Source organism: Dermacentor silvarum, unplaced genomic scaffold, assembly GCF_013339745.2.
Source record: "Dermacentor silvarum isolate Dsil-2018 unplaced genomic scaffold, BIME_Dsil_1.4 Seq985, whole genome shotgun sequence".
Lineage (NCBI taxonomy): Eukaryota > Metazoa > Arthropoda > Arachnida > Ixodida > Ixodidae > Dermacentor > Dermacentor silvarum.
Window position 1 is genome coordinate 1,507 of NW_023607057.1, and position 27,863 is coordinate 29,369.

The window sequence follows — 27,863 nt, forward strand, 5'->3', positions numbered from 1 at the left end:
CAGCGCACATCGGTGAGCTTCTCAGTGCATGCTTTTTCTGCTACTCACCGAACATCGCAGCCCCAACACCGTAGCAGAAATCTTGCTCGCAGACGTGCTTGCTACACACCCGAGTTGTAGCCGATGGCTGCTTGCTGGTTCGCAATCCAAGCTACACGCAGCTTCTTGGCCTGCAGGTACGTGTCAAGGCTGACACCGGGCTCCGTTGCGTACGCATACAGCACTGCGGTACCGAGCAATAGCCTACCATTTCGGACGTCTTCAAAGGCAGCCACTGCCTATTATAGTGCTTTCAAGTTTTGTCAAGCTGACACCCGAAGCGGGAAAACATCCCCACGTAATCAGAACCGTAGCTCAGGTGGGCAATAAACTTTCATTTTCAACACGCTTCGGCGCTTCCGAAGCAGACGACGTGGCCGCTGTGTCCCCGTGACCCCTCATACCAGCTTTTCCAGTGGTGGAGCTCGCCCCCAATGTCAGTTGCATTATGACAGCAGTTTGGTTTTTAAAAGCAGAAAGTTTTGCAACACAGATTTTCATGGTATTTCCATGAAGTCATTGTACACCTAAACTGTTGAAAATTTGACGGAAAGGTTCATGGGGGCGGAGGAGGGTGAAGTGTATTACGCAGCTGGGGAAAATAGTAGTGGGGTTCGTGAAAAAGACACAATCGTGTGGCGAGGTGACAAGGACAATACTTCCTGCATCTCTGCAACATTACAAGATACTAGTTTGATCTCACTCGGTGCCAGAAGTTTGCTACAGGAAGGTTTTATATGAATGTCAGAGAACCCTTCCAGCTAGTATGGCCAGTAATAGATGCTTCTACTAACTGTGTTCAGCGGCTAACTTGGTGAGGTCTTTCAAGTGGCTGGTTGTATCACTGCATGATATATATTGCAATACAAAGACACAGTCGGCATCTCGGAAAATCAATTGAGCACATTGTGACGAACCTTGCAGGCGTGCACTCGGCCATGCGACACGATGTGATCATGGACTCTGCAGCCCCTGACTATGCCCTGGTGGAGGGTGAAGCGGAGCGGGTTGCCCAACAAGCCATCCGGCGACTACGAGAGTCCCGCAGGCGCTGCCTGTCGGCTATGTCAGGAGTGCCCACCTGGACAGGTCTGCACGGCATGTCAGGGGCTCCACCCAGGTTGGTTGTTCACTGAGATATCAATGCAATTTATGTAGAGCTTCATGCCTGTTGTCAGTTACAGTTAAGGTTTTTCTTGTATATGGAAAAGTATGACAAAAAGAATATCACTGTTGTCAACATGTCGGCAGCTATGGAAGGCAGCCATTTGAGAAGGGTTGGCGCTTGTTGCCTGCTCCTATGATACCAGTGGCAACCCACCCAGAATGGATGCTTTCTGGGCTTCCGAGAGGCAGCAGCTATTTTCCCCATAGACAAAAGCAACTTCGCATTTTTAAAATGAAAAGTTCGCTGTGTATTTGTGCCAAGTGTTGCAGGGAATGACTCAAACAATAAAATGTGATCTGTCTGCAGAACTTCAGTAACATCAGAGCAGTAGAAAGCACAAGATCACTTTTCTGCGATTTTATAAGGAAAACACACATCCCTGTATAACCCACAGATTCTGATGCCAGCACATGGATATTTGACTACTGAATCAAGCTCTGAGTTGTGTTTGTATATTTGTTGAGTAAGCAGCCTATTCGGAGTCAGGTGAAGTTACAAACTATTGTGTCTGAGCCCGCTTTCCGTGAGATTTGGTTGAGTCTGAGTGCATGATTCCCACAAGTCTGAGTAAATCTGTGACTGGGAATGATCCTGAGTAAGTGTGATTCCAGGAGCTCATGACACTGCATGAAGCAGCCCAAGTGTGATTTTTGCTGAGTAAAGTCCGAGTGCACCTTGCTGAGTCTAAATTCTGTTTTTAATTTAATTCTGGGGTTTTACGTGCCAAAAGCAAGATATTATGAAGCACGTCATAGTCGGGGACTCCCAATTAATTTTGACCACCTTGGGGTTCTCTAACGAATGTGCACCCAGTGCACAGCCGTTGTTGCATTTCGCCCTCATAGAAATGCATTGAAATGTGGCCTCCGCAGATGGGATTGTATTGTAGCACCACGCCAAAGCCACTACGCCACCACGTCAGGTAATTATGGTGATTGAGCTATTTTCATTTATTATTGCGCTGAGATTGCTGAAACGGTGGCTCTGTAAAACTAAAATTCTTGGAAAGAGAAAAGCATGTAATAGCAGAAAATATTGCAGGTTGAACAGCTGAAGTTGTCACTACAGTGGGAAGATGATGCATGAAAACTCTTTAGTTATGACATGAGAGGATTTCTGCAGCTTTTGTAGTCAAAAGTGAATTAGGGTTATATTTAACCACTTTTCTGTGGACATTCACGAGGATGAGTTTTGAACAGTCGCCATGGCCTAAACGCTTCTAACAGTATTACTACCTAACTGGGCCCTAAGGAAGCTGAATGTTATGCAGACATAAAGGATACACATCTGAGAAAATGCAGGCCTTCATCTGAAACCTTCCATTTGAAGTTCTGAGAAGCAGTGAAGAAATATTAGACGAGAGTTATTCCAACTTCGCCTGTTAACTAACAAGTTATCTGGAGAACTGATTGAAAGGGGTGGAGGCGTACGAGGACAAGGTGAAACGTTCGAAGTAGTGTGCTTAGAGTAGTTCTGTCAGATACTTCCCGTAAAGCTAACAGATTGGATTGGATTCCAGACTTGCCTGGCGTGGTACATTCGCACCGAAAGCATAAAGAGTGAACTTTTTCTAGGGCGTCTGGGCATCAAAAGTTTTTTTGCTATTGCTTTTTTACTGTGAATCGCGGAGAAAGTGGGCCAGTAAACTTGTTCTCAGCCCAGCCTCGCATGCATTGAATGTTCTTTGACTGCTGTTGCTGTGGTGCGATTCTCGCCAGAAGACAACCCAGTCCAGATGTTACATACATCTTGAAACACTTTTGCCTAAACCTGCACTAGTTTGAATTGTATGTCTAAAGTATTTTAGTAAAATAGCTGTTTGTTCTTGGTGCCAGTATGCTCTCATGAGTAGGCTTCACTTCTTTCATGTTTTTTTTTTTACAATGTTTTACATCAGGCATATCTTTTTCATTCGCTGGATAGGTGCTTTCCAAGTAAGCTAGACATGAAACAGCTGGTTTTCGTATTTGACATTCCTGTAGCGAGTTTTCACATAGAGTCCACATTCTGTTGAGAAAACTCACTGAGGATCTGCAATTTCTTAAACCAGTTATAAATAGAGTATGGAATCGCCCAGAAGTGCTATGAGCGAATAGCCAATAGTGTGAAGCCAGAATAAGCACTACCTCTGTCAAGTACTACTGGTTGTCGTACGGAAGGAGCAAACAACCAAACTTTCGTACTGGAAAAGATAAAAGACCGACTGCAAGACCTTCAGAAATGTTGGTCAGTATACAAAAGATATCAACTTAAAATATTAGATCATGCGTCACGCCAGTTTTGCTGCCCTCATACAGGCAACTCTAGAGAGCCATCATGTAGCCGTCGCTCGTGTTTGACTTGTAGGCAACCAGTGGACGCAACAGCCATCTCTGTCGCCATCACATGCAAGATCGCTTGCGTGGGGTTTAGACTTTACTCATAGCATGCTATGTAGAAATTGTCGGACGTTCCGGCTTCATATCAAGTTAATCATGCTTTAGCATTTCCTTGCTATAGTAAAAATCTCATCATTTTACATACACCACATGACATAGCCATGCATACGATTGCATAACACATAGTCGCTGATGACGTCACAATTCGTGTTGCTCTCACTTGCACTCATTGACTGCCTAATAGAACCCAACAATTGCCATGTCGTAAGCTCGCATAGAATGGCTGGCGTAGAGTTCATGCCATTGCCACCTTACGATCATGTTCAGTGTGGTGGTCGTCATGCTGCTGTAATCACAGACACATACGCTCGGGACCCACACACACAACTATTCAATTCACACAAACACATTGGTCCACCTGGAATCGATTTGCAGAACGCTTTGCATAACATTGATTCCTACAGTGCAATTTCTTGGCTCATTTAAAATAATTTTTGAATTTGTGAAGAAATTCTACTCTCATACGCGTGGCAGGAGGATGAGGAACATAAAATTGTCATTACCCTGATATGGTGAAAAAATCGCTGGAGTTTCCCTTTAAGTGCTATGAGGATCCCAGTATGACAGACCAACTAGCTCGAATCAATGCCTTGGTCAAGTTCATTATTAGCTCAATACGCCTTTTCTTCGATATCAATGCCTGTCTTTTTAAGTGCTATTAAGGATCACACTATGAAAGACCAACTAGCCCTAATTAATGCCTTGTTTTTTCCAGGCCTCGTTTTGGCCAGAAGCAAGCCACAGGTCAGGCAGCACCAGCCACATCATCTCAATCGAAGCCACCCATGAAAAAACCAAACTCGCTTATGCTCAAGGAACCAAACGTCTTCACTCAAGAAGAGGCATCGTCAACTCCTGCATCTTCGAGCGAATTGCTTGCTTGCATCCGAGCTAGAAAGCCTGCCGAGTCTTCTGAACCCTTTCTGGAGACAGGGGATGGGGAATTTGATGAGCTCCTTTCGGATCTGCAGACCTTTGTGGCCTTTGGTGCAAGCGTGGATGGGCAGGCAAGCACCAGTGAAGTGCTGGCTGCCTTCAAGGACAAAGTGCATGGCAGGGCACCTGTGTTTAAGGCCCTGCTCAGCAAGATCTGCGAGTTCCACAGGCAGGGAGACGGCGAGGGAGTCTGGAAGCTCCGGCCTGAGTTCCGATAGTTCATTCCAACATGTGCGGGACAGAGCATGCGGGCTCAAGGCAGTCTGCTGCTGTTTCTTCAAGCCAGTGTAGTGCAGACTGGGATTTGAGTAAGTTAAACTGCATTAGTAAATCATACTGCTGCGTTGCTAGAGTGGCAACCTTTTATTGCATATTTAATAAAACAATGTGAACCACGTAAAGGAGCATTGAAACACACTTTACGGATTTCATTTGGCAAGTGGTTAGTTGGATGCAACAAAAAACACCAATCTTTAATTAATTGTATGCAGAAGAAACGAAAACCGAACACCTCTGTTAGCAAAAAATAGGGTCCAAAATCAGAATTGGTTGTTTGATGTATGCTATGTCTAGGTACTGAAGATTAGCTACTGAAGGTTGAATTGATTTTTAATTAAACATGTAGCTTCTCGCTGCATAACACGAGCAACCATTTGTTGCCATAAGGTCAGACGTGAATCGAACAGAAGAAATGAAATGAGATTTTTTTTTTATTTTGCACGGTATAGGGATTTCTATAATCACGTACAGGGACGTTCATATTTTGCTTAACCCTTTGAAGGTCAAATTATTTTGAAAAAAACTTTCCCAGATGGTCAAATTACTTTATTGCAGATATTGAATGTACAGAATGTATAAAGTCGGGAATAAATAAAAAAATTAGAAACAGTATTTTGATGTCGGCATCACTCAGAACTCCAAATGTTCAATAGTATTTCAGAGTGTGGTATTCCTTGAAACACGGTTCTACGCACATCGCCTTATCGCAGTCTGCACACCAAAAACGCGTGTCTGTTCTCCTCTTGGGGCGACGAGTTGTGTTGGCACACACATGACATCTTCTCTGCGTGCAGCTGCCTTGGGCAGAGGTCTGAGGCACCCTCTGAGCGAGAATACCTCGTCAGCGGCGGTGATAAACAAGCTAAGAGCAGCGCCAATCAAGGTAGAAATCAGCTTCCGCCACATCTGCAAGAGAGTGCCGACAAAGAGAAAACTCACGTTTCGTGCGCCTCCGTTGCGATCATTCGGCGGAACGGAAACCGCGTAAGTGTGTTGCCACAGAGAGTGAGAATACCTTGTGATCGGCGCTGATAAACAAGCCAAGACAGTGCCAATCAAGATAGAAATCAACTTCCGCCGCCCCTGCAAGAGAGTGCCGACAGAGAGAAAACTCACGTTTGGCGCGCCTCCGTTGCGATCACGCGGCGCAACCGAAACCACGTAAGCGCGTTGCCACAGAGAGCGAGAATACCTCGTGAGCGGCGCTGATAAACAAGCTAAGAGCAGCGCCAATAAAGGTAGAAATCAACTTCCGCCGCCCCTTCAAACGTTTCGCGCGCCTCCGTTGCGATCACGCGGCGAAACCGAAACCGCGAAAGGGGTGTTGCCGCAGTCTGTGCGACGCACGCGCTGAAACTAGAAATCAGTTCTGTTTATCTCTGCAAGAAGGTAGCACAAATGTCAAACGCTTCTTGTAAGTCCTAAAAGGTGGCAGCACCTCCCGGTGAGCATGCATCGTCATTATGGCGCGAAATTTCAAACGGAGGATCGAAACCGTACCCGTACGGCAAAGATGTTGCGGGACAGAAAACCGCCGCCGTACAGATACGGCAAAAACCTTCAAAGGTTTAAAATGTTCTAAGAAACGATTGCACTTACCGCTGCACTGTTCTTCCTCAGATTTCACAGAAAGATTGAATTTTGGAGTCTTACGTCAACTTAGCCTTGTTAATTGGTTGGTTTTTGCAGAAAAAAGTACAAAGTTGCCTTCGTTTATGAGGATGCAAGTTGCTGCTGAGATCTTGTGTCGCTGCTTACCCTAGTCAGGGATGGTTGCCAAATGTCACGCCCATATTGCCCACTTCTATGGACCTCACCAACTGCTTTTTGCAGCAGGATGCTTGCGCCAATGCAGCTTCCACTCTCATAAATCAAGGCAACTTTGAATTTTTTCCGTAAAAACCTGCCAATTAACAGATTACACTGGACGTAACACTTCAGAATGCAAGCTTTCTGGGAAATTGAATCAACAAATGTGCAATGTAAACGCAGTATATTTTTTTCAAACATTTTAAGTGAAATATGCACGTCCCAGTATATTCACTTAATCTTAATGAAGTGTGCATCGAAGACATGTTTTGTTGTTTAAATTTATATGGAAGTAGCCTCTCAATCGCTGCAGTCCTTTGGGCACTGTGTAAACACATAACAGTTATGCTGCATCATAACTCGTACGTGTTTGCAAGTTGGGCAACCTCCACTCTTACGCCAAACACAAGACCTTCATGGAAAACCTGTAGAAAAACAGGTTTTGTACAAGTTTCTTAATCTTTCCCAACATTCTTATGCACACTATTGATAAAGTTGGTCAAATCATAGGCATTCTCCAGTGTGCATGTGTCATTTTCTCTAATAAACCAGCGTGTTGCGTCATACCTAATTCATATTTCCAAATTCAGAAATGTCTAATTCTGTATTGAACCCTGAATCAGAATATGTATAGAAAACATTTGTACACCCACAATTCATGGGAGAATCGGCTCTCTCCTATGTTCTGGCATGGTGTAATCAGATAACTATACTGCATCATAATTCATATGTGTTTGGAAGTCAGGAAACCTCCACTCTCTAGCAAAACACAGGACCTTCATTAGAAATCTGAGGAAAAACATACTTCCTAGATGTTTCTCAATCTTTCCCAGTATTCTCATGCACACTGATGATGAAGTATGTCAAATGCACGTGAGAACAAGTAGTCTGCAGTGCATGTGTCATTTTCACTAGAAACCAGCGTGCTGCATCATACTTGATTCATATTTCCAGTAAAACATTTATTTGGGTGAGTTCGTTAATAGCTATTAAAAAGGCGCAGCACGGATGAGATGAAGGCAAAGGAGCTATACCTCATCACAAGTGCTGAATAACAACTGGCTTTATTTGCCAACCTATTTATGAGCGAAGGCTCGCCATATGACACCACAGTTAGCAACTCAGAAATGTTCACAAGTGATCAAAAATAATAAGAAACTGCATACAAATAAGAACACATTGTGCTAAATCTATCGAACTTGGCTTACAATCGCCACGTGTCTCAAAGCTTAAGGCTAAGGCAAAGTCAATAGGCAGAAAAAAATTAATGAAAACAAGGAACATGTGCACAGAACATGAGAATTCACACACATGGTTTGAGCAGGCGTCTGTGATGAAAATGCAAAAAGCAACATTAAATGGGGTCAAACATTAATGACCCAAACAAAACCTTCAAGAAACTCAATCTCAGTGTCATTCAATAAAATGGATGACTTACTCACAGAGTTGTCCACCAATATTTTATAAAAAAACTTACAATTTCTCACTCAGTCCTATCTCTTGCTTTTTCCAGAAACGTAGGAGCGTGTAATCTTGGTGTGCAGCTGCACAGCTTGCAAAGCTCAACAGGAAAGCGACCAGAAATGTAATTGTACAAAAAGCATGCATTGAAAAAAAGAACAAGCGATACTTTCTAACCACTGCTACCAGAGACAGACTTAACAGCCACAGTGTCGAAATGAGCGGAGTAATCTGTATCAAACTTTTAATCAAATTCAAGGAAGTATGATGATACAAAAAGCACACATTAAAAAAAAATATTGAATCGAAACCCGCCAGAGCCCAAGGGCTCGAGGCCGTCATCTAGGTAGACAGGCCTAGGTCTCGCAAATCTGCTACGCAAATAAAGTGTATTCCTTCTCCTCCTCCTCCTCGATACTTTCGAACAGCCGCTCTTAGAGACAGACGTAACAGACACGGTGTCATAATGAGCAGAATAGTCTGCATTAAAGTGTTATTGAAATTCAAGGAAATATAATCATACAAAAAGCAAAAAAAAATTTAATTGGTAATTTCAAACCACTGCTCTTAGAGACAAACGTAACTTCCACTGCGTCATAATGCGTGGAATGGTCTGCATCAAACTTTCATTCAAATTCAAGGAAATATATTCGTAAAAAACACACATTGAAGAAATAACAAAGCGATGCTTTCTAACCACTGCTGCTACAGACATAACAGCCACAGCGGCGTAATGAGCAGAGTGGTTTGCAATCACTTTTATTCAATTTCCAGCAAATATAATCATACTCACTGAAGCGAACCACTGCTGCTAGAGACAGTCATAACAGCCACGGCGTCGTAATGACCGGAATGGTCTGCTTCACTTATTCAATTCCAAAAAAATCATACAAAAAGCACACATTGAAAAATAAAACGGAAGTGATACTTTCAAACCACTGCGCTAGAGACAGGCGTAACTGTCATGGCAACCTAATGAGCAGAATGATCTCCATCAAACTTTTATACTAGATCAAGGAGATATCATACAAAAGCACACATAAAAAAAAGGAAATGATACTTTCGAACAACATCTGCTAGACAGAGACGTAACTGCCATGGCATCGTAATGAGCAGAGTGATCTGCGTCAAACTTTTATTCACATTCAAGGAAGTATAATCACACAAAATGCACACATTGACAAAAATATTGAATAGATAATTTCGAACAACTGCTCCTAGAGACAGACGTAACTGCCAAGATTACCTAATGAGTGGAATGGAATGCATCAAGCTTTTATTCAAATTCAGGGAAATTGAATCATACAAAAAGCACACATTCAAAAAAAATTTGAAGCGATACTTTCGAACTACTGCTGGTAGAGACAGACGTAACTGCCACAGCGTCGTAATGAGCGGAGTGATCTGCATCAAATTTTTATTTTATTTATTTCAAGGGAAGATAACCATAGAAAACGCACACATTGAAAAAAATATGGCATCGATACTTTCTAACCACTGCTGTTAGAGACAGACGTAACAGCCACGGCCTCGTAATGAGCAGAGTGGCCTGCATCAAACTTTTATACAAGTTCAAGGAAATGTAGTCATACAAAAAGCACACATTCAAAAAAAAAACGGGAGCGATATTTTCGAACCACTGCTGTTAGACAGACGTAACTGCCAGGATGTAGAAGTAGTAGTCTTTGATTGTTCCAGACATGTAATACATCACATGGCTAAGGAGATGGGAAAAAAAGGCACTGTATCGTGGCTTGACAAAGCTCGCATCCCCCCGTAAGTACATCAAGCAGTTGCATGCTGACGAATGATCAACTCGATAAGAATATTGCAAACAGTACTTTAAGTGAATACTATAATAACATAACTGAAATCTTAAACTCTGCATTGCCAGAACAACTATTGGAACTGCAGAAAGAAATCACAAAAATAATTTCTTAAGGTCCTTGTAAAAGATGTTTTTGATTGACAAATATTTAAACTATGGTTATTTAGAGATGACGGAAGAGCATATTTCAGAGCTTGCATTCCATAATTTATGCGCGGCCATGGGACATTGCAGAATTCATGGTGTCGTGTTGCATAGCGATTTGGTTCCTCTGTAAATTTGCAGATTCCGATAATAAAAAAGTCATTCTGTGCTTAGTTTGCAACTTATACAGGCAGAGAATGCGCATGGGATAAAGAGGGGGGACTTTCCTAACACAAACTAGAGTATAGCAGTACTGAGGGAGCTAAAAAAGGTACGTTGGCTCTTAACGCACCTTTTTGCGGGCCACCTCCAAGAAATGCGCCAACGACAGAGGACCTACTACAACAGCTCTTAACGCACTGTTATTAATTTGTTCATATTTGTTATCATGGTAGTTCCCCACATCAAGTGGCAATATATAGTGTGTGATACAAACAGAGCAAAATATATTAGCCGCTTAGTGTTTTGAGGCAGTGTGTTCTGAAATCTTCTTAAAATACCTAAAGTCCGGGATAGTTTTCCTGTCAAGGTCTCGATGTGCGCGTCCCATAACATAAATTCAATAAAAGTCACCCCAAGAGTTTTAACTTCACTAGCTATATTGATTACATTGCGGCCCAATGTAAGAGTCTGGTTTAGTGTGTACGACACGTTTTTTGCTTTGTATAAAAGTGCTTTAGTTTTGCCTGTGTTTATCAAAAGAGCGTTCGTCACAGACCACGCTTGGAATTTTTTCAATACTACGTTTGCTTTGCCTGGCATCAGTTCCTGAAATAAATGAGGTTGTGTCGTCTGCGTAAACGACGTATTCAACTTTACTGTCCATGTGCACTATATCATCAACATAAATAAAATAACAAAGGTCCTAAATGCAGCCCTGGGGTACGCCTTGTCTGTTGTGCTTATAACTTGATTTTGAATTACCAATCGCGACGTATCGAATGCGACCGCTGATATAGCTAGTGATCAGCTCAAGTGCCGCCTCTCTTGCATCATATGTAGAAAGCTTTTTAATTAATGTCGTGATTTATTCTGTCGAAGGGCCTTGGAGAAATCTACATAAATGCCTAGTGTAAACCTTTTATTTTCTTTATTTATAATTATTTCTTTCTGTCTTAATAGTGCCAACTCTGTAGAGAATTATAACCTGAAACCAAATTGCATTTTGGTGATGAGGTGTAATCGTTCCATAAAACTGTAAATCCTCAAAATATTATTTTCTCAAGGCTCTTAGAGAAAATAGGTAAAAGCAACACAGGTATGTATTTACTCAGGTCGTTTTTGGAGCCTCCTTTAAGTATAAGGATAACTTTTGCTTTCTCCATTTGCTGCGGAAACACACCCAAATTTAAAGACAGTTATATATGTGAGTGTGCAGGGTTGATTTCATCAATAACATAGATCAGGGGTTCTCAACTACGTTCATCCCAGGGAACCCTGCTAAGCTCCATAAAGTGCCAAGGAACCCCCCCCCCCCCCCCCCGCCGAATTAACCGAATGTCGTATTATCGCGGGTATCAAGAAAACAATAAACAAATGCTTCACTATGTCAACACGCTTTTATTTACTCAATGAATCGTCAAATCTTGTTTCTATTTAGCACAAGACCAGTGCGGAAGCTGAAATTCTCTTCATTGCATGACTGATTAGCGCTAGCAGCGGCGAAGGCCTCGCGACATCCTTCGCGGCGCGCGTTTTCATCTGAGACGCGCTTTGCACGAACGGGCGCACATCCCGATTATTTTTTCGCCACTCAGCTGCTCGCCAACAAATTGTCCGTCCATCGCGATGTAGCCGGTGCTTTTTATCTTCGACAGCGTTGCACTGAGTCAAAGCGAAACTACTGCTTGCCGCAACCGCTGCGGACGAAACCGCGGCCGCTGTCGACTCGATCATGGACGGCGACTTTACTGTTAAGGCAGGCGGCTGACATACGCACCAAGTCAAAACGAAACTACCATTCGCCGCAAGAAGCGCGGACGAAACCGCGGCCGCTATCGACGCGATCATGGACGGCGACGACGCAGTTGTGAAGGCACGCAGCCGACGCGCGCATCGAGTGAAAACGAAACTACTATTTGCCGCAACCGCTGTGGACGAAACTGCGGTGGTTATCGACGCGATCAGAGATAGCGACTACGCACTTACGGAGCTTACGGAGGCACGCGGCTTGCCGCCAACGCGGTGTTACGCGCGGCGATAAACGCAAGAATAAAGGCTTTAAAGGCACAATTAGACACGAAGCGCTTCGGCGTTGCTGTCAGTCACGTGCCGCGTACGATTGTCGCTGAGGACCACGGCGATGCGGACTGCGTCGCTTCGTTTCGGTTGGACGCTACGCCTTTATTGCTCTTCTGCGGCGCGCATTTGCGGTGCTCGGCGGTTTTTTTTTTTTATTATTTTTTTTTATTCCGCCAACGCATACGTCAGTGCGCACGCTATCGACACCTACCCTATCTACAAATAGGAGAAAGGCGGCAAGCTACGGCCTCCGAGATTCAAGTGCGAAAGCTTAGGTGGTGGTGGTGGAAAACTTTTATTGAGAAAGCTTAGGCGTGCGCTGCCCGTTCTCAGAGGTTGGGTGGCTAAAAGCTGCTTGCGTATTTATTGCGCAGTTCGCGCGTTGCTGTTACGCGCTGTGATGTGCTTTTTGACTCTCGGACTTGGGTAATGGAGGTTCTTTGGATCAAGCGCACCTCGTGTTCGTCGTTTTAGACACTTGTCGAGAGCGGGACCAGGAAAAATTTATCAGTGGCTCGCGGAACCCCGAGCAGGGGCCTGCGGAACCCGTAGGTTCCGCGGAACCCACTTTGAGAACCTATGACATAGATAATAGGTTTTATTTTAAGACCGAACGGGTCTTTGCTTTTGCTCATTTTCATTTGTTTAAAAATGGACAGCACTTCAGCACTACTACAAGAAGGAAGAAATATGCTATTAAGGTGGTTACTCATACCATCAAGAGCGTCCGACTCATGTGCACTAGTCACCAACGATACTAAATAGTCATTAAATTTTTCTGCAAGTTCAACGCCACTACAAATACTGCCTTCGAGAAGTATACTGTCAGGGGTACCAGAGTGAAAGCGCCCCAATAGTGAGTTTAAATTACTCCTGAGTATTTTTGGTACGTGACACCAGTAAACATGTTTGCGTGATAATTGTCTCTGGTTCTTTGCAATAAAGCACTTAGTCTTTTACGAAACGACTTGAACTTTGTGAAATCATCTGGATCTCGACTTTGTAAGAACGTTTGATACATGTTATTTTTCTTTTTGATCATTCTGATGAGCTGTTTAGTAATCCGAGGTTTACGGCCTTTCTTCGGTTCTTGTATAGTTTTGTATGGGAATGCATTTCTGTATAACGAAATAAATTCCTGCAGAAATAAGTTAAAAGCTTCATCTGCTGACTCGTGATTGTAAATTGACTGCCAGCTATGTCTCCTTATTGCATCTCTAAAATTGTTCAAAGTTGTCGTGTTAGTAAGTTGTGTTACATGTTTACCTTCGTTGACAGAAGGGTTGACAGTACTGTGGCTTATATGGTAGACAGGAAGGTGATCACTAGAGGCCGGATGTTTAGGCATTAAAAAAGCGCGTTTTAGGCGCCAAAAATAGGCAGGCAAAGCAACGTTTTAGGCCTCCAACGACTAATATATAGGCACAATAAATTTTTACATAAATGCAAATAATTTCAAACGAAGTCGTGCGCAACCTGTATCTACGACAGGAAAACAAGAACTGTTATTGACGCCTTTGTGCCATCATAAATGATGGCACAAAGGCGTCAACAGTTGAACACAGCCGTGCAATTGTCCCATAAAACTGTAGGTCTAATGACGATCATTTGGCGTACTTCAACAAGCACACTGCTCATATTCATGTTCAAAGGCCACTGTACTCGAGCGTTGCATAAAGTGAAACAAGCATGAAAAAGAATACTTGAAAGCTGGGAATACTGATTAAAAAAGTGCTACTTTATGTCTGCCTGACGCAAATAAATTAATACAACAAAAACAAATAATAAATGCAAAAGAGACTACAATTTTTTAAGAAATTAACATGTTCCTAAATGGGGACTGTTAGGTACAACTCTGGCAATTTTCTCATATACAATGACATTATCGGAATTGCACCGGCAAAACGCCACAACAATGCCAAATACACTTCCGCCCATTTGAAGTGCACGTGTTTGAAGAAATCTGTTTGGAGAGCACGCGGAACGTAGTCTAAGAATCACTGTGAAGATTGTGGAAACAATTGCAAACTACCACCATCTCCAGATTTTTGGATTCAAAATTGTTCCTCTTGTCACTGAGAATGATCTTGTACGCTGAGAAGGAACGTTTGACGGCAGTGAACACCTTAAAAAGTAAATTACAAACAAAACAAAAGCCGCGTGCACATTACATTTTCTTTCTTTCTTCTTTTGCTCTTTACTCTCCTTTCCCCTGATGGCTGTCCATGGTTTCGCATTCGCCATCCGCGGCGCGTCCCATTTCACTGCTGCTAGGGGTTGTTTTCCGAAAGTTGGTTGAACTAGATGACTAGGATGAACCCCATAGAGTTACCAACAGTCAATGTTGCCTGGTAACATGAATTATGGTCTCTAACTGCACTCGAAAGCAAAACTGGAGGCTAAATAGTGTTCATATAGGCGCCGATATTGAAAATAATTATTTATAGGCATTTAGGCACAAATGCCAAAATAGGCATTTCTAGGCACTATAAAAACACTATAAAACCCCTTCTTAACCTCTAATTCATGCTCATATATCAAAATGGGGCGATAGGAGCGCAAGGAACAAAAAAGGCATTTGCCTAAAATCCGGTCTCTAGTGATCACCTAGTGATCTATTGATAACACCTGCTAGTATCACACTGGCTGTTCTATTAGTAATAACTAATTTATTAGTGTTGTAGACATGGTTATACGCGTTGGCCACGTTACTACATTCATAAAAAAATACGATTCAAGAAGAACTAGCAACCCTGTTGTTCTGCTCGAATTATGTCATATCAATATTTAGATCACCTCCAGTTAACACAGCAGTTGCATTCGTTGGCATATTGAAACAACTTTTCCATGAAATCAAAGAACTCCTCAGTACAGCCCACAGGCGTATGGTAAATAACAACATACAGTAGTTTACCATAATTTAGACACAACACTTCATAATCAGGTATAATGTCGTTAAAATCGTCAACCCTTTCCCAATGCATCTTGCTTTGAACCAGTAGACACACTCCACATGTCCTTATTACTGGCTGAGGGGAATGGACTGCATCAAGCTTTTATTCAAATTGAAGGAAATGTAATCATATAGAAAGCACACATCAAAATAACATTGAAGCAATACTTTCAAATGATTGCTGCTAGAGACAGACATAACTGCCACAGCGTGGTAATGAGTGGAGTGATCTATATCAAACTTTTATTCAAGTTCAAGGAAATATAATCATGTAAAAAGCACATTGAATAAAATATTGCATCAATATGTTCTATAGTAGGATACAACTTAAAAAAACAGCAGTTGGCAGCAAAGGCAGATGGACCGCGCGGGGTTGTGTTACTCCGCCAGCCAATCACAGACGCAAACAAAATCATCGTCATGCGACCTTTTCAAAATGGCGTCGTACTTGATACTACTGTACTTGTCGTACTTGTGCGTTCCACTACAATAGACGTGTTAAAACATGTAAAACCACTTGCTTATAATTATATTTTTGTGGTTACTGCCTTATTTAGGTAACGGGGAAAGTTTGAAGTACGAACTATTTGCAGCCTCGCGGAGGAACAGTAGATGGAGGTTGTGAGGGCGTGGGCAGGGTTTCAGTGCAGACTTAAGTTGTATCCGACTATAACCACTGCTGTTAGAGACAGAGGTAACTGCCAGGGTCTTGTAATGAGTAGAGTGGCCTGCATCAAACTTTTATACAAGTTCAAGGAAATATAGTCATACAAAAAGCACACATTAAAAAAAAAAGAAAAAATGGGAGTGATATTTTCGAGCTACTGCTGCTAGACAGATGTAACTGCCAGGATGTCCTAGTGAGTGGATGAGTGGAATAGACTGCATCAAATTTTTATTCAAATTCAAGGAAATATATTCATACAAAAAACCACACTTTGACAAAAATATCACATCGATACTTTCGAACCACTGCTGCTAGAGACAGACTTAATTGCCACGACGTCCTAATGAGTGGAATGGTCTGCATCAAACTTTTATTCAAATTCAAGGAAGTATAATCATACAAAAAACATACAAAAAACCATTGAAGTGATACTTTCGAACCACTGCTGCTAGAGACAGACATAACTGTCATGGCGTCGTAATGAGCAGCGTGATCTGCATCAAATTTTTATTGAAATTCAAGGAAGTATAATCATACGACAACCACACATTGAAAAAAATATTCAATCGATACTTTCAAACCACTGCTCCTAGAGACAGTCGTAACAGACACGGCGTCATAATGAGCGGAATGGTCTGCATCAAACGTTTATTGAAATTCAAGGAAATATGTTTATAGAAAAAGCACATATTGAAAAAAATACTGTAATGATACTTTCGAACCACTGCTGCTAGAGACAGATATAACTGCCAAGATGTCCTAATGAGTGGAATGGAATGCATCAAGCTTTTATTCAAATCAAGGAAATGTAATCATACAAAAAGCACACATTCAAAAAAATTTATTCAAGCGATACTTTCGATTGATTGCAGCTGGAGACAGACGTAACTGCCACAGCATTGTAATGAGTGGAGTGATCTACATCAAAATTTTATCCAAGATCAAGGAAATATAATCGTAGAAAAAGCACATTGAATAAAATATTGCATTGATACTTTCTAACCACTTGTCATATGTAAGAGGCCGCCTGCGGCGTGAAAAAGAGCACGTGAAGCACAGTGTTCGGAACGGCACGAGCTCTTGAGGCGCGTGAGCCGAGGCACAATCGAGGGATGAATGGCGCTGTCGGTGGATTATCGACGTGGCTCCGGGCCAGGAAGGTCGCATCGCCAGCTCCGCTCTGGCGATGGGAGACTTGGGGGTCTGGCTGAGTCCGTGGTGTTGAACATCCAAGGTGTGGCCATCGACCTCGGCAAGTTCGAGCGAGGCTCCTGGACTGGCTGCAGCCTCTCACGGCAGGACCAGGCACCCCAGAGAGGATCCCCCTTCTGCGGCAGACCGGCACGTTCGAATCTCCGCGGGACGCCACGTCCGCACTCATGAAGAAGTTGCGACGCATCCCGACGCTAGGCCTATCCAGGTGGGCCTAAGCAACGCCGAACGCCTTCACTGAAGAATTACTGACGAGCTCATCACCGAAGAAGTACCGACGAGCTGACCACCGAGAAAAGAGACGACGCGACGACTACATCATCAATGAGAGCGGCAACTGCTTGGGAAAGGAGCCGTCAAGTCCGAACAGACGTGCAACGACGTGACTGTAGCGTTTCAGGCGTGCGTCTTGGTGATAAGACAGGGTTGCCTGACTTTGAAGGATTAGACGCTACATACATGCATAGGTGCAAATTAGAACTTGTTTATTGTATTGAGCTTTAAGTTGTTCCTGTATTTGTTCAATATGCTTTACTATGCTTGATTTTTAGTTTGAGTCTCGAGTTTGCGTGCTATTAAAAAATCTGTTTGCTGTGTCGCCATCCGTCTTCTTTCTCCATCTCTTCTAACACCCGCACGCCCCCAAGATCGGTGACAAAAAACATCACATCACTGCTGCTAGATACAGACGTAATAGATGCTTTAAAAAAGTTAGCGCCCCCTGGTGTCAGTAGCATGAACTGCGAGCGTCTCTCCGTCTTGCGGGCGCAGTGTACGCAGATTACGGCATACAGGATCGGAGCCCTTTCATGAAGTTCTGCAGCTGCAGAGCACATCCGCGATGCCATCGTGCTGCGACGTGCTACCAGCGCAGCGTAAAGGACTCTCACAGAAACAAGGTGCGTACATGCAAACTCCAGTGGTGTAACAGCATTGATATCCCATGTTTTCATACTTATTTGAAGCACCTCCGAAAAACTAGTAACGTGTCCATCAGTGTGTAAGAACAGTAAGTCGTGAATGTGGCATGTTGGCACTAGTTTCTGTACGGCGGCCTCGCCGAAAGTCTTCTGTGTCGATCATGAATGTATAATGTTCGGAGCATTACAATGAAATGTACTTGCTTATCACACCGTAGCGCAAAGATTACGAGCAGTTTTGTTGCAGAGTCACTGCTATTTGTGTTTGAAAAGATTGTCTGCAGCTTGCCGAAACGCGCATTTGTTGCTTGCTCAGAGACTTTAAACTGTTTTAACATCACCAAAGGACCGTGTTTTCGAACGTAAATTCGTAGTCTACCTTCGAATGGCAGACTACGTGCGGAAAGTTGTAACAGAGCTTTATTTTGCGATCGTTGCGGCATGTGGGAGCAGCAATCATTTTATTCTTTGGCGCAATCGTCTTGCCGGCCAGAGAGGCCGCTGATTGTTTTGACCTCTCAGTCACTCACTCTGGCACGGTATGTTTGAACACTGACATAAATACATGCTTTTCACTTAGCACCGTCGTGCGTAGAAGGTAGCGTGCAATGTCAGTGCATCAGTGTCGCTAGAGATTGCAGGAGCAGCGCAGAACTTGCCACAAGCCAGTGGCCGCACGCCGTTGCGATTGCGTTACGCGTTAGGAACATACACAATTCGTAAAACTGCAGTCACACTCCACATTACTATGGTGTCTAATTTTTGCGGCACGCTGTTACGAACTACACGAAGCGTCCCTGTAAACGATGAGAAATAAGCTTCAGGCACAAGTAGCCTTCTGTTGGAAAACAGTTATATTCTTAATGCACAAACATTTTGCAACAAACAATGCACTGCTGAGCGGCCGACTTTCTTTGCTGCCAGACACAAGTTTGTGAATCATTGTCCTCTTAAAATTACATCAGTAACCACTGCAATATTTTGAGTTTTTTTATACGCTTGGTAAGTGTTCTGAGTTAACTGTGTTATTTCTGCTGATTTCAGGATGCTCGCCTCAGAAAACAATGGATTGTAGCCATCAAAAGAGATGAAGGAAAGCACTTCACTGTAAACCAACACACGAAAGTGTGCTCCAACCACTTCACAGACAGCAACTTCTACTCAAACTGTGCAATGTGCCGCTTTCCATTTTACCTATTGATCCCAACTTGACCACTACCAACGATATGCATCAGGGTATATGTCGAGCGTGAATGAACTTTGACATAACTTTGGTCACTGGGTATGTGGCAGTGCGGTTGTGCCAATTTTCAATGCACATATTCATACGAATTTGACCACTTCTAAACGACATGCAGCAGGGTATGTGTCGAGCGTGAATGAACTTTGACATCAACTTGGGTCACTGGGTATGTGCAACAGTGAATTTCCCGCTCTTCACTGAACCTCTTTGACACCAACTTCAGTCACTGGGTATGTGGCACTACGTATGTGCCGCTTTTCATTGTACCTATTGATACAAACTTGACCACTTCCAACGGTATGTGTCAAGCGTGAATGAACTTTGACATCAACTTGGGTCACTATGTATGTCCAACAGAGCATATGCCGCACTTCAATGAACCTTGCTAATGCCACCATGGGTCACCAGGTATGTGGCAATGTGTATGTGCCGCTTTTCAATGCACCAATTGATACCAACTTGACCACTTTCAACGATGTGCGGCAGGGTATGTGTCGAGCGTGAATGAACTTTGACATCAACTTGGGTCACTGATTTTGTGCAACAGCGAATACGCCGCTCTTCAAGGAACTTCGCTGGCGCCAAGTTGAGTTGCTGGGTATGCGGCCCTACATATGTGCCGCTTTTCAATGTACCTATAAATACCAACTTGACCACTTCCAACGATATGCAACAGGGTATGTGTCGAGCGTGAATGAACTTTCACAACTTGGGTTACAGGGTATGTGCAACAGCGCATATGCCGCACTTCAATGAGCCTCTTTGATGCCAACTTGAGTCACTGGGTATGTGGCACTGTGTATGTGCCGCTTTTCAATGTATCTATTGATACCAATGGCTGCTTCCAACGATATCCAGTGGGCATTGTGTCGAACCTGAATCAACTTTGACATCAACTTGGGTCACTGGGCATGAGCAACAGCGCATATGCCGCACTTCAATGAGCCTCTTTGATGCCATCTTGAGTCACTGGGTATGTGGCACTGCGTATGTGCAGCTTTTCAATGTACCTATTGATACCAATTGACCGCTTCCAACGACATGCAGCAGGGTATGTGTCGAACCTGAATCAACATTGACATCAACTTGGGTCATTGGGCATGAGCAACAGCGCATATGCCGCACTTCAGTGAACCTCTTTGATGCCAACTTGAGTCACTGGGTATGTGGCACTGCGTATATGGCGTTTTTCAATGTATCTATTGATACCAATTGACCGCTTCCAACTATATGCAGCAAGGTATGTGTCGAACCTGAATCAATTTTGACATCAACTTGGGTCACTGGGTATCTGCAATAGCGCATATGCGGCACCTAAATGAGCCTCTTTGATTCCAACTAGAGTCACTGGGTATGTAGCACTATGTATGTGCCGCTTTTCAATGTACCTATTGATACCAACTTGACCACTTTCTACGATACGCGGCAGGGTCTGTGTCGAGCGTGAATGAACTTTGACATCAACTTGCGTCACTGGGCATGAGCAACAGCGCATATGCCGTACTTCAATGAGCCTCTTTGATGCCATCGTGAGTCACTGGGTATGTGGCACTGCGTATGTGCCGCTTTTCAATGTACCTTTTCATACCAATTTGACCACTTCCAATGAGATGCAGCAGGGTATGTGTCAAACATGAATGAACTTTGACATCAACTTGGGTCTCTGGGTATGCGGAACAGCGCATACGCCGCACATCAAGGAACCTCGCTGACGCCAACTGGAGTCACTGGGTATGCGGCCCTACGTATGTGCCGCTTTTCATTGTACCTATTGATACCAATTGACCGCTTCCAACGATAAGCAGCGGGGTATGTGTCGAACCTGAATTAACTTTGACATCAACTTGGGTCACTGGACGTGAGCAACAGTGCATATGCCGCACTTCAATGAACCTCTTTGATGCCAACTAGAGTCGCTGGGTATGTAGCTGTATGTATGTTCCGCTTTTCAATGTACCTATTGATACCAACTTGACCACTTTCTACGATACGCAGCAAGGTCTGTGTCGAGCGTGAATGAACTTTGACATCAACTTGGGTCACTGGGCGCATATGCGGCACCTCAATGAACCTCTTTGATGCCAACTAGAGTCACTGGGTATGTAGCACTATGTATGTGCTGCTTTTCAATGTACCTATTGATACCAACTTGACCACTTTCTACGATACGCAGCAGGGTCTGTGTCGAGCGTGAATGAACTTTGACATCAACTTTGGTCACTGGGTATGTAGCACTGTGTATGTGCCGCTTTTCAATCTACCTATTGATACCTTGACCACTTCCAACGAGATGCAGCAGGGTACGTGTCGAACCTGAATCAACTTTGACATCAACTTGGGTCACTGGGCATGAGCAACAGCGCATATGCCGCACTTCAATGAGCCTCTTTGATGCCATCTTGAGTCACTGCGTATATGGCACTGTGTATGTGCCGCTTTTCAATGTATCTATTGATACCAATTGACCGCTTCCAACGATATGCGGCAGGGTATGTGTCGAGCGTGAATGAACTTTGACATCAACTTGGGTCACTGGTTTTGTGCAACAGCGAATACGCCGCTCTTCATTGAACCTCTTTGATGCCAACTTGAGTCACTGGGAATGTAGCACTGTGTTTGTGCCGCTTTTAAATCTACCTATTGATACCAACTTGACGACTTCCAACGATATGGAACAGGGTATGTGTGGAGCATGAATGAACTTTGACATCAACTAGGGTCACTGGGTATCTGCAATAGGGCATATGCGGCACCTCAATGAACCTCTTTGATGCCAACCTAGGTCACTGGGTATGTGGCACTGCGTATGTGCAGCTTTTCAAGGTGCCTATTGATACGAATTGACCGCTTCCAACGGTATGCAGCAGGGTGTGTGTCGAGCGTGAATGAACCTTGACATCAACTTGGGTCACTGGGCATGAGCAACAGCGCATATGCCGCACTTCAATGAACCTCTTTGATGCCAACTTGAGTCACTGGGAATGTAGCACTGTGTATGTGCCGCTTTTAAATCTACCTATTGATACCAACTTGACGACTTCCAACGATATGGAACAGGGTATCTGTGGAGCATGAATGAACTTTGACATCAACTAGGGTCACTGGGTATCTGCAATAGGGCATATGCGGCACCTCAATGAACCTCTTTGATGCCAACTAGAGTCACTGGGTATGTAGCACTATGTATGTGCCGCTTTTCAATGTACCTATTGATACCAGCTTGACCACTTGCAACGAGATGCAGCAATGTACATGTCGAGCATGAATGAACTTTGACAACAACTTGGGTCACTGGGTATGAGCAACAGCACATAGGCCGCACTTCAATGAACCTCTTTGATGCCAGCTTGGGTCACTGAGTATGTGGTACTGCGTATCTGCCGCTTTTCAATCTACCTATTGATACCAACTTGACGACTTCCAACGATATGCAGCAGGATATGTGTCGAGCATGAATGAACTTTGACGTCAACTTGGGCCAGTGGTTATCTGCAATAGCGCATATGCGGCATCTCAGTGAACCTCTTTGATGCCAACTAGAGTCACTGGGTTTGTAGCACTATGTATGTGCCACTTTTCAATGTACCTATTGATACCAACTTGACCACTTTCTACGATACGCAGCAGGGTCTGTGTCGAGAGTGAATGAACTTTGACGCCTTGGGTCACTGGGTATGTGCAACAGCGCATATGTCACACTTCAATGAACCTCGTGGACGCCAGCTTGGGTCACTGGGTATGTGGTACTGCGTATGTGCAGCTTTTCAATGTACCTATTGATACCATTGACCGCTTCCAACGATATGCAGTGGGGTATGTGTCGAATCTGAATCAACTTTGACATCAACTTGGGTCACTGGACGTGAGCAACAGTGCATATGCCGCACTTCAATGAACCTCTTTGATGCCAACTAGAGTCACTGGGTATGTAGCATTATGTATGTGCCGCTTTTCAATGTACCTATTGATACCAACTTGACCACTTTCTACGATATGCAGCAGGGTCTGTGTCGAGCGTGAATGAATTTTGACATCAACTTGGGTCACTGGGCATGAGCAACAGCGCATATGCCGTACTTCAATGAGCCTCTTTGATGCCATCTTGAGTCACTGGGTATGTGGCACTGCGTATGTGCCGCTTTTCAATGTACCTTTTCATACCAACTTGACCACTTCCAACGAGATGCAGCAGGGTATGTGTCAAACATGAGTGAACTTTGACATCAACTTGGGTCTCTGGGTATGTGGAACAGCGCATACGCCGCACTTCAAGGAACCTCGCTGACGCCAACTGGAGTCGCTGGGTATGCGGCCCTACGTCTGTGCCGCTTTTCAATGTACCTATTGTTACCAACTTGACCACTTCCAACGATATGCGGCAGGGTATGTGTCGAGCGTGTATGAACTTTGACACCTTGGGTGACTTGGTATGTGCAACAGTTCATATGCCGCACTTCAGTGAACCTCTTTGATGCCAACTTGAGTCACTGGGTATGTGGTACTGCGTATGTGCAGCTTTTCAATGTACCTATTGATAACAATTGACAGCTTCCAACGAGATGCAGTGGGATATGTGTCGAACCTGGATGAACTTTGACATCAGCTTGGCTCACTGGGCATGAGCAACGGCGCATATGCTGGACTTCAATGAACCTCTTTGATGCCAACTTGAGTCACTGGGTATGTAGCACTGTGTATGTGCCACTTTTCAATGTACCAATTGATACCAACTTGACCACTTCCAACGACATGCGGCAGGGTATGTGTCGAGCGTGTATGAACTTTGACACCTTGGGTGACTTGGTATGTGCAACAGCTCATATGCCGCACTTCAGTGAACCTCTTTGATGCCAACTTGAGTCACTGGGTATGTGGTACTGCGTATGTGCAGCTTTTCAATGTACCTATTGATACCACTTGACCGCTTCCAACGATATGCAGCGGGGGTATGTGTCGAACCGGATGAACTTTGACATCAGCTTGGTCACTCGGCATGAGCAACGGCACATATGCCGGACTTCAATGAGCCTCTTTAATGCCATCTTGTGTCACTGGGTATGTGCACGACTATGTGGCTGCTTTAAATCTACCTATTGATACCAACTTGACCACTTCCAACAAGATGCAGCAGGGTACGTGTCGGCTTGAATCACTTTGACACCTTGGTCACTGGGTATGTGCAACAGCGCAAATGTCCACACTTCAATGAACCTCTTTGATGCCAACTTGAGTGACTGGCTATGTAGCACTGTGTATGTGCCACCTTTCAATGTACCAATGATACCAACTTGACCACTGATATGCGGCAGGGTCTGTGTCGAGCGTGAATGAACTTTGACATCAACTTGGGTCACTGGGCATGAGCAACAACGCATATGCCGTACTTCAATGAGCCTCTTTGATGCCAACTTGAGTCACTGGGTTTGCAGCACTATGTATGTGCCGCTTTTCAATTACCTATTGATACCGAATTGACACTTGCTCGACATGCAGCAATGGACTGTGTCGAGCATGAATGAACTTTGACATCAACTTGGGTCACTGGGCTTGAGCAACAGCGCATATGCACATTGAATGAAAATCTTTGTGCCAACTTGAGTCACTGGGTATGTAGCACTGTGTATGTGCCGCATTTCAATCTGCCTATTGATACCAACTTGACCACTTCCAACGAGATGCAGCAAGGTACGTGTCGAGCATGAATGAACTTTGACATCAACTTGGGTCACTGGGCATGAGCAACAGCGCATATGCCGCACTACAATGAACCTCTTTGATGCCAACTTGAGTCACTGGGTTTGCAGCACTGTGTATGTGCCGCTTTTCAATCTACCTATTGATACCAGCTTGACCACTTGCCAACGACATGCAGCAAGGGTACGTGTCGAGCATGAATGCACTTGACATCAACTTGGGTCACTGGGCTTGAGCAACAGCGCATATGCCGCACTTGAATGAACCTCTTTGATGCCAACTTGAGTCACTGGTATGTAGCACTGTGTATGTGCCGCTTTTCAATCTACCTATTGATACCACTTGACACTTTCCAACGAGATGCAGCAGGGTACGTGTCGAGCCTGAATGAACTTTGACATCAACTTGGGTCACTGGGCATGAGCAACAGCGCATATGCCGCACTTCATGAAGCCTCTTTGATGCCAATCTTGAGTCACTGGGTATGATGGCACTGGTATGTGCCGCTTTCAATGTACCTATTGATACCAATTGATCGCTTCGAACGATATGCAGCGGCGTATGTGTCGAACGGATGAACTTTGGCATCAGCTTGGGTCACTGGGCATGAGCAACGGCGCATATGCCGGACTTCAATGAGCCTCTTTGATGCTATCTTGTGTCACTGGGTATGTGGCACGGCGTATGTTCCGCTTTTCAATCTACCTATTGATACCAACTTGACCACTTCCAACAAGATGCAGCAGGGTACGTGTCGAACCTGAATCAACTTTGACATCAACTTGGGTCACTGCGTATGTGCAACAGCGAATATGCCACACTTCAATGAACCTCTTTGATGCCAACTTGAGTCACTGGGTATGTGGCACTGCGTATGTGCCGCTTTTCAATGTACCTTTTCATACCAACTTGACCACTTCCAACGAGATGCAGCAGGGTATGTGTCAAACATGAGTGAACTTTGACATCAACTTGGGTCTCTGGGTATGTGGAACAGCGCATACGCCGCACTTCAAGGAACCTCGCTGACGCCAACTGGAGTCGCTGGGTATGCGGCCCTTCGTATGTGCCGCTTTTCATTGTACCTATTGTTACCAACTTGACCACTTCCAACGATATGCAACAGGGTATGTGTCGTGCATGAATGAACTTTGACATCAACTTGGGTCACTGGGCATGAGCAACAGCGCATATGCCGTACTTCAATGAGCCTCTTTGATGCCATCTTGAGTCACTGGGTATGTGGCACTGCGTATGTGCCGCTTTTCACTGTACCTTTTCATACCAACTTGACGACTTCCAACGAGATGCAGCAAGGTACGTGTCGAGCATGAATGAACTTTGACATCAACTTGTGTCACTGGGTATGTGCAACAGCTCATATGCCGCACTTCAGTGAACCTCTTTGATGCCAACTTGAGTCACTGGGTATGTGGAACTGCGTATGTGCAGCTTTTCAATGTACCTATTGATACCAATTGACCGCTTCCAACGATATGCAGCGGGGTATGTGTCGAAGCTGGATCAACTTTGACATCAACTGGGTCACTGGGCATGAGCAACGCGCATAATGCCGCACTTCAATGAGCCTCTTTGATGCCATCTTGAGTCACTGGGTATGTGGCACTGGGTATGTGCCGCTTTTCAATGTACTATTGATACCAACTTGACCACTTCCAACGATATGCAGCAGGGTACGTGTCGAACCTGAATGCAACTTGACATCAACTTGGGTCACTGGGTCATGAGCAACAGCGCATATGCCTGCACTTCAATGAGCCTCTTTGATGCCAACTTGAGTCACTGGGTATGTAGGCAGCTGTGTATGTGCCGCTTTTCAATGTACCTATTGATACCAACTTGACTACTTCCAACGTGATATGCAGGCAGGGTACTGTGTCGTACCGTGAATCAACTTTGACATCACTGGGTCACTGGGTCATGATGCAACAGCGCATATGCCGCACTTCAATGATACCTCTTTGATGCCAACTTGAGTCACTGGGTATGTAGGCACTGCGTATGTGCCGCTTTTCAATGCTACCTATTGATACCAATTGACCGCTTCCAACGATATGCAGCGGGGTATGTGTCGAACCTGAATCAACTTTGACATCAACTTGGGTCACTGGACGTGAGCAACAGTGCATATGCCGCACTTCAATGAACCTCTTTGATGTCACTGGGTATGTAGCACTATGTATGTGCCGGTTTTCAATGTACCTATTGATACCAACTTGACCACTGTCTGTGGCGTGAATCAACTTTGACAACTTGGGTAACATGGTATGAGCAACAGCACATAGGCCGCACTTCAATGAGCCTCTTTGATGCCAGCTTGAGTCACTGGTATGTAGGACTGTGTATGTGCTGCTTTTAAATCTACCTATTGATACCAACTTGACGACTTCCAACGATTTGCAGCAGGGCATGTGTCGAGCATGAATGAACTTTGACATCAACTAGAGTCACTGGGTATCTGCAATAGCGCATATGCGGCACTTCGATGTACCTCTTTGATGCCACTTGAGTCACTGGGTATGTAGAACTGTGTATGTGCCGCTTTTCAATCCACCTAATGATACCAACTTGACCACTTTCTACGATACGCATCAGGGTCTGTGTCGAGCGTGAATGAACTTTGACATCAACTTGCGTCACTGGGCATAAGCAACAGCGCATATGCCGTACTTCAATGAGCCTCTTTGATGCCATCGTGAGTCACTGGGTATGTGGCACTGCGTATGTGCCGCTTTTCAATGTACCTTTTCATACCAATTTGACCACTCCTAACGAGATGCAGCAGGGTATGTGTCAAACATGAATGAACT

At 44.2% G+C, this 27,863-nt stretch overlaps 1 protein-coding gene across 1 annotated transcript; it reads left to right on the plus strand.

Moving 5' to 3' along the window:
• The first annotated feature begins 640 nt into the window (after window positions 1–640).
• On the plus strand, window positions 641–4,982 carry LOC119435882 (DNA excision repair protein ERCC-6-like). Its single transcript, XM_037702581.2, has 2 exons — window positions 641–1,159; window positions 4,361–4,982. Exons 1-2 carry the CDS (start codon window positions 888–890, stop codon window positions 4,797–4,799), a joined length of 711 nt encoding a protein of 236 aa, XP_037558509.2. The 5' UTR covers window positions 641–887; the 3' UTR covers window positions 4,800–4,982.
• The last annotated feature ends 22,881 nt before the right edge of the window (window positions 4,983–27,863 follow it).